Genomic DNA, 7,937 nt, shown 5'->3' with positions numbered 1-7,937 from the left:
AGGTGCGGGGGCAGCCGCTCACTGCCGGCACAGGCAGAGCCCAGCTGAGAGGCACTCGCACCTCTCGGCAGGGCATGATTCCTCCTTCACCTCCTGCAGCTATCTCTCTCTCTGGCAGGGGGTCCCCAGCTCTGCCCCTGCTTCTCTCCTCGCTGCTTTGTGGGTGCTGCCAGGCCTCGGAGGTGCGGGTGATACATGACTGTGGGTTGGGGCTGCAGGAAAGGAAGAAAAATGTGGTGGGGCAGGGCACAAATTTATAGAGTTAATTTTCTCATTTTTAATGAGGCTCGTGGTCTGAGGCTGTGGGAGTCTCCATCTTAGCCCAGCCCTTGTTCTGGGCAGTGATACAGAAGCCCAGGGACCCAGACAGTTTGGTATCGACATGCTCAGTCTAGGGAAGTGCTGGTGCTTGAGCCCAGTAGCATACCTCAGCTTGCAGAGGGGACCAGTCCCAGAACTGGAGCGAGTAGACGCAGGAGCAGCTAAGATGTGAGCTTTCCTCTTGGTCACCTCCTGCCTGGAATTTGGCAGGAAGGCAGGGTCAGGTCCACAGCTTGGGGAGAAATGCCAGAATGGGGTCTGATCTGTGCCATCCTGACGCAGGTGACCCAGGGGTTGTTCAGCCCAGAAAGCCTGGCTGATCCTGTTCCCTACAGGCTCTTGCTGTTGGCACAGCAGGTTGCCTGTCCACCTTTTCTGTGAGGTTTTTGGAGCCTAAAAGCATCCCCCTTCAAGTGAGCCGCCCCCACTGGCTGGCAGGGAAAGTCTTTGCGGCATGTGCGATGGAAAGGGAAGGTATGAGGGATGGGGAGCAACCAGCTGGTGCAGCCCTGACTCTGCCTTTTCTCTGCGTGTGGTGAGAGATATCTTCCTCCAACCCCTGGGTCTCTCCCTCTCCTATGATAAAACCCAAAACCCCCGACTGAGGATGGGGGTAGGCAGCTCTGCGCTGTGGTTGGGGTGGCAGATGCAGCTTACTATTGCGAGAGAGCTCAAGAGAGTGGAAATGACTCAGATCTGCAGCTGGAGCCCAAGTGGAAGGCAAGACCTGGTGGTGGCTGCCACGGCTCATCCTGTCCTCTTCCTATGCTGAGTGTGGGGTGGCACTGAGGGAATCACAAGGCTTTGTAAGGGGACTGTGCTGGGGCTGCAGAGCAGTGGGGCATGAGGAATCGTTGCTTTCTTGAGAGAGCTTCTGATTTCCTTCTTCGTGAGGACAAGCTCAAGGCCCTTTCCCATGGTACGTAGGTCCTTCACACTCTTAGGGCTGGGCACGAACGTGGCCAAGATTATTCAGCTTCTGGGACATGCTTTCTTTCCTGTTCATTTGAGTTGGGATTCCCTTTTATTTCCCAGCTGTCTGCTCTGCACTAGTTCCTGACTCACCACAAAATGTCATTGCAAAGTAGTCTTGTATCAGGGCCATTGGCTGTTAGTGTGCCCGACTGAGTCTTCTTGTTCCTGTACTGCTTGGTCCTTCTCCGTCCCTTATTAATGTGCCAATATATGCCTTCTTGATTTCCCCCCTCCCCCCAGTACAATTGTACTGGGAAGTCTTCATATTACTCATTCCTGCCTGATTCCACTTGCTGATTCACCCTGAACTGTTGCACATATATTTTTTTTTTATTTCCTTTCTATTTTAATGAATGAGAAAACTGTCCCACTAGCTCCCAATTTAACTTCTGGGAGCAGAGGCAAATGTTAAGACCATAGCTGCAGAGAAGAATAAAGGGCTTGCTGGGGAAATTGCAAATAAGCAAGCAAAAGGGGTATTTTTAGTGGCGACAGCCTCGCAGAAGGAGTTAATATAAGGTTAAATCCAAGTGAACTGAATGATCTGTGTAGCTTGACCAAATCCCCTTGCTGGCAAACGACAAGGAATGGCCTGGCTGTTTGCAACAACCACCGCTGCACCAGGGCACTGCTCTGTTTTTCAGCCTTACTCTGAAGAGTGGGAAGGTGGCTAGGACCATGCGGCTGGCTCCATGAGGCAGGCAGCTGACTAAGGAGGACCTGTCACAATACTGCTCATCTCTCCTGCCTGTCTCCTATTCCCCCATCCCATGCCCTGGCTGCCCATCAGTTCATCTCTCCCCACTCTGGCTCCCATTTGGGATGCCACCCAAGCAGCTTCGCTGCCCTCCTGTGTGCAGGAGGTCCCAGCCTTGCTGCCTGCGTGGCTTCAGGCTCCAGCCATCCTGCCTCTCCTTCCCAGAAAGCCCCACTGATGCAGCACAGGTACGCAGGGCTGTTCTGCAGCCTAGCTGGATGCGGTCATTGTCATGCTTCCTTCCTTAGTGGGCAGGAGACCTGATCGATGCGTGAAGTGAGCTGTTCCTGGGAGCAAGCACCAGGAAAGCCAGCAGATAGACTATAGTGGGTGTGTTTCCTTGAGGGCATCAGCTAACTTGCTTATATAAGGGACTTGCTGTCAGGTATTTGATCTTTGTATGAAAAACTGCCTGACTGTGGCTTTTAACTAGTTATGAGAGGGTGAATGAAACCTCTGGCCTTGGCTTTGTTCATGCCCCTGTGTGGCAGTGGCTCTTTGTGCAAGATAGCTGGCGAGCGCTGAAGTCTTGTACGGTGGCTTGTAATTGCAGGGTTGCTGGCCAGTAACCATGCTGCAGCGTGGTTGTAAATCACTCCGGCTTCAGCCTCCGCTCCCGCACCCCCTCCTCAGGGGGAAAAGTGGTGTAGGTCTGCATGTGCGCGTGGTGCCTGCAGGGAGAAGAGCAGGGGCAGAGGGGGGTTGTGTTCGACCCAGAATATCAGCACAGCAGTGTCAGGATTGCAGCTGATCAGCGTCGCCATTTGTCTGTAACGATCCCGCTGCGTTTGGCGCTGGATGGGTGCCTGCCTGCCTGGGGGACTGAGCCACACCGTGCCCAGAGCGAGTGCCTCTCCAGAGCAATCCCATCGACAGTTCCCTCTTCCTACCCAGACCTAGCAACCATGACCGAGAAGACCCAAGAACCTCATGTGGAGGAAGATGATGATGAGCTGGATGGGAAACTCAACTACAAACCTCCTCCCCAGAAAACATTGCAGGAGCTGCAAGAGTTGGACAAGGACGATGAAAGCCTTGCTAAGTACAAGAAGTCCCTGCTGGGAGATGGACCTGTCGTAGTAGGTAGGCTGGGACACACTGGTAGGAGGCGACTGGGGAGATGCATTGCAACAGTGTGCTGTGGGGATGGGGCAAGGTGGCCTCAAATAAGAGGGAGCTTGTTTGACCAGGCACATGCACTGCTTCTGCTGGAGGACTGGGGATTGGCAAGTGGACAGATGCATGTAAAGGAAGCAAGGAAGATGCTCTGAGTGTTAGATGTGAGGTTAATAGGGAGTGCTGGCATTGGAAAGAGACTTGTAGTGGGAGGTGTGTGGGCCTTGGAGGACTCCTGAAGGGTTAGAAACATGAGGGGATCAGCCTACGCTGAAAGGGGATCTTGCTGCTCAGAATGATCTTAAGAGGGGAGTCTCCTGTAGTGGAAAGACCTCCTGTAGGTATTGGGATGGAATCTGGAGGGATCCACATTGAAGGTCTGGGGTAGATCATAGAATCATAGAATGGTTTGGGTTGGAAAGGACCTTAAAGGTCATCTAGTTCCAACCTCCTTGCTGTGGACAGGCTTGCCAATAGTGCATGGTCCTGTTGTGCTAAGAGAAGCCTGGCGTTACTAGGTGTTTCTGAAGTGCAGTTTCTTTGTGGGAAAACAACCTCCTTTCTTTAGTGTTGTTCCCTTCCCCCTGCATTTAATTTTGCAAGCTGACAAGCTTCCCCCTAACTTTCCTACCTGCAGACCCAACAGCTCCCAACGTGGTGGTCACCCGACTCACCCTGGTATGTGACTCTGCTCCAGGACCCATCACTATGGACCTTACAGGTAGGCGCAGGCTTCGTCTTTGGGCATGAAGGGGAACAAGCAAAGGTCCTGTCATGCTTCAAATTTGTCCTTGGGATGCTACAGTGGGTTTTAGAGGAAGTCTGAAGGCATCTTAGCCTTGTTTCTTATTTTAAGGTATACACATATGAAAAAGAAAAAGGAAATGTAACAGAGGAAAATGTTGAGGGTCTTTTTCTTCATCTAGAGTGCTCTTGTAGCTCCTGGGTTTCTCCTGCCTTCTCTTCTTAATTCCTTTCAATGAGATCTCATTAGCAAAAGGGATGTTCATGCATTCGGGTAACAAGCTGTTTTGAAACCTCAGAATCAAGCAATACTGAAGTTCCGGCTGCTGGGGACATGGGGAGAGAACCAGGCTTCACCTTATATGGGCCTTTCTGCAGAGAGAGGAAGCTGGGCCCGGAGGAGCAGAGAGGCTTCCTGTTCAACTGAAACCATGCTGAGCCCTGCAGAGCCCAGGCAGCCTCGCAAGCTGGGCAGGAGCTGTGAAACATGCACTGCTCACCCAGGCCAGGGCTGCCCCTGGGTTAGGCATGCAAACGCTCCTGCAGGTGCCTAACAATGAGTCCGTGCATAAATATCTGTGTATATATGCCTAGACCTGTGTTTGTTTAGGTGTTATCTTCATAGATGTGGACACAGGCACATAGATACACCCAGGTGTTTCTGTGTACGTGCTCTCACAGTGCAATTGCTTATACAGAACTCTGCATACACATTTTGCAGGTGTGCCGTCCTTCAAAGGGATGCTTATCTCTGACACCAATCCTAGCCCCATCCCATCACATGCGGTCTCTTCTTGCTGTGACACCTCTAGCTAATGGCTTGATCCTCTCCTTTCAGGTGACCTTGAAGCACTTAAGAAAGAGATCTTCGTATTAAAGGAAGGAGTGGAATACAGAGTTAAGATCCACTTCAAAGTGAGTTGTTTTCCTTTTGGTTGCTTCTCATCAGTTTCTGGGGCCAGTCACCATCAGTCTACTGGATAACAAGAGCTGGGCAGCATGCCTGCCTGAAAGCTGGGCCCTGGTAAAGCTACCCTAGCTTCCCGTGTCATTCTACTCAGCAAGGGACCAGGTCTTTCCAGGGAGTTGCTTCTACTTTCTCGCCCCTTAGAAAAGTTGCTTTCTGTCCACTCACAGTAGTGAACAACAGGTGATTTGGAAGCCAGATGGGTAGTTTTAGCTGAGTTTGGCTTGGCTTTTTAGCCACAAGAAAATCTTTAATTCACATGAAGTGGGAATGGAAAGGGAGGAGAAGAGATAACGGCTTTCCATGAAGTACTGGTTCTGTCGGAATTGCTGGGCTTCATGTATGCATAAAAAAGATTTAATGCTGTAGCATTTGACTGACAATACCTGAGTTCTTCTGGGTCATGATATACCCAAATGGGCTCATTCCTCCCCCCTCTTCCATTAACCAATGTGTTAGACGTTTCTTGTGTTTCCAGCTGAAAATGGAATTTGGCCACACTGCAGTGTAGCATCCAGCACTGAAGTGATCATCTCCACATGTTTGCTGCAGACAAAGCTGGCTTTGGCAGAGAAAGCAAAAGGGCATGGAGGATGGTTCTCCTGAAATCAGAGGAGGGAAAGTGTTAATGTTGTGAGTTCTGTAGGAAAGATTTCCCTTCTCCTCTGAGGCTCACTCACTGTCTCAGGGATGACTTTGTCCCCAGAGTCACCTCCAGGTCTCCTTTGTGCTATGAAATATTTCCATTTGTATCTGAGCCCTGTTGACAGGAGACGCCTGGAGCCAGACAAGTTATTCTAACTCGCTCCCTCAGTCCCAAGGCTGGTAAGACCTGGCACCATGTGAATTCTCCCTTGGGATGTAAAAGGATCTGCCCATCTTGTTTCCAGATTGAGTAGTGCTGTGGAGAGGCAGCATATGCTGGAGGGGGAGAGCAAGGGGTACATCCAAGCTATCCAAGGGAGATTTGAGAAAAGATCATGAACAAAACCGTGTCCCTCTGCCTCTTGAGGGGAAACTTGCCAGCTCCCAGTGGAGCTTAGAGGACATCTGGGGGTGGTCAGCTAATGTTGCCCACCCGTTTGTGCTGGAGGAATGACTCTAGTCACCCGTGTCTGGTTTTCAATATGGAAAATATTAACTGAGAACTCCCTGCTTCACTTCTCTTTGTCCTCATCAGCCCATCATGTGAAGCTGACTGATGTGGGAAAAGGGAAAGGGTGGGGAAGTGCAGGAGATGCACAGGGGTCTCCAGATGCCTATGCTAGAGGTCTGTAGGTCTCCAGATGCCTATGGAGAAGTTGTGTTAGGAGTCCCCGCAATGTGTCCTGTGCTGAGCCTTTGAGAGCAGTGGTGTAGAGAGCCAAGATGGATGTGTCTCTAAGAAGAGAGAAAACCAGCAGATACAGGACCAAAACCCTTCCCTTGACACTTACTTCTGGTTGTTTCTCACAGGTAAACAGGGACATTGTGTCGGGACTGAAATATGTGCAACACACTTACCGGACAGGGGTGAAGGGTGAGTAAGAGACCTTTGTGCCCTGCACACCAGTGCTCCTACCCCTGTGTTCCCTCTGCTCATAGAAGTGTTCTTGCAGCTCTCGGTCAGGACAGAGCCTCCCTTGGCCATGAGTTCCCCCCCTCCTGCACAGGAGACAAGACCTCAGCAGAGTGCATCAGCCTACACTCTGCATTGCACAGGCCAACTGTTTCCTATGCCTGTGTGAACTCAATACGAGCCAGCTCTGATATCTGTATGCTACACCACTGTCTGCTGCAGCAAAGTCCCCAGAGACGCTGTTTAGACAGTACTTGCCACAAATTTCCTCTCTAGAGCTCTTCACCTCCCCCCTGCCCCCTGTAGAGAGGCTCAGCCTGTGTGGAGCTTCCCACCCCCAGAAAGCTCTTCCAGATGCACTTGGTAAAATTCAGAGCTGCTCTACAGAGCTTCCCACTATCTGCAGAACACTGTTTGCCCATGACCTCTCCACTTTGTGCAGTGTTGCCCTGCCTGCATAAGGCAGAGGGAAGTCCCATTTTGCACACACACATCCCACGTGCATTTTTGCATGCAACCACCTCTAAGGCTCCAGTGTCCCGTTCAGCATGCAAAGTGCTGTCTTCTTACCAGAAAAGAGAAGTAGTGGGAGATCAAGAGCCATATGCTGGGTGTATCCATTCCCTTCCAGCAGCACACACACATGAGAGGGTACAGACTGACTTGTCTGTCCATCTGCCTGTCCATCCATTTATCTTTTCAGCTGTCCTTGTGCTTCACTAACCCACTTTTTCTACTGATTCTGTTCCTCTTGCTGACATGGACCATCCCTTTTTCTCCCTACTGTCTCCTTTCTGTCTGTAATCTGTACTCATACTTGTGGCTTCTTCTCTTCTTTATCATTCCCCACCTGAGGTGCTGATCCTTTGTGGATTGTTTTCTCCTAGTGGACAAAGCCACATTCATGGTTGGCAGCTATGGGCCACGGCCAGAGGAGTATGAGTTCCTGACACCTATTGAGGAGGCTCCTAAGGGTATGCTGGCTCGAGGCACCTATCACAACAAGTCCTTCTTCACGGATGATGACAAGCATGACCATCTCACCTGGGAGTGGAACCTGTCCATCAAGAAGGAATGGACAGAATGAGTTCACCCAGTTTGCCTTCCCCCTCCCCATCCCCTTGCCTCCTGCACCAGTCTCCAGGTGGGCCATGCCCACCACGCTGCGCCCTTCCTGTGGGTGCTGGGGCTCTGTGCCAGCCTCGGTCAATGCAGAGGCCTGCAGGCGGCCTTTGCTGCTTCTTCTGGTACACTGAAAATAACCCGTCCGTTCTCACCGCCGCCCCATCGTGACACATAATGGGTTAAATTGGGAAGCATCTCCCTCCCTCACTTCCAGTACTTCCTCCTGCTGCCTCCATCTCCCTCCATCTCTCCTGTACCAACTCCAGTCCCAGAAGTGCCTTTTCTAGGAAACAAGATCACCTGGCAGGGCGGACTGGTCCCTAGAAAATCCCTATCTGAATTACACTTGCCATGTGCTCTGACTCATTGTAAAG

The 7,937-nt window shown here is 51.2% G+C and overlaps 1 protein-coding gene across 1 annotated transcript; it reads left to right on the top strand.

Annotated features, from left to right (window-relative positions):
• Positions 1 to 2,947: 2,947 nt before the first annotated feature.
• On the top strand, positions 2,948 to 7,685 carry ARHGDIB (Rho GDP dissociation inhibitor beta). Its single transcript, XM_010169984.1, has 5 exons — positions 2,948 to 3,136; positions 3,807 to 3,890; positions 4,752 to 4,828; positions 6,336 to 6,399; positions 7,326 to 7,685. Exons 1-5 carry the CDS (start codon positions 2,959 to 2,961, stop codon positions 7,523 to 7,525), a joined length of 603 nt encoding a protein of 200 aa, XP_010168286.1. The 5' UTR covers positions 2,948 to 2,958; the 3' UTR covers positions 7,526 to 7,685.
• Positions 7,686 to 7,937: the final 252 nt, after the last annotated feature.

Source organism: Antrostomus carolinensis, unplaced genomic scaffold (assembly GCF_000700745.2).
Source record: "Antrostomus carolinensis isolate BGI_N321 unplaced genomic scaffold, ASM70074v2 scaffold27166, whole genome shotgun sequence".
NCBI lineage: Eukaryota > Metazoa > Chordata > Aves > Caprimulgiformes > Caprimulgidae > Antrostomus > Antrostomus carolinensis.
The sequence above is the reverse complement of the archived record's forward strand: the minus strand, read 5'-3'. Positions and strand labels throughout refer to the sequence as shown.

What these genes read in the sequence shown, in the direction of transcription:
- ARHGDIB (XM_010169984.1), top strand. Translation starts at nt 2,959, where the DNA reads ATGACCGAGAAGACCCAAGAACCTCATGTGGAGGAAGATGATGATGAG. An exon ending in AGATGGACCTGTCGTAGTAG is followed by an intron (nt 3,137 to 3,806) that starts GTAGGCTGGGAC and finishes TCCTACCTGCAG; the next exon opens with ACCCAACAGCTCCCAACGTG. An exon ending in GAGTTAAGATCCACTTCAAA is followed by an intron (nt 4,829 to 6,335) that starts GTGAGTTGTTTT and finishes TGTTTCTCACAG; the next exon opens with GTAAACAGGGACATTGTGTC.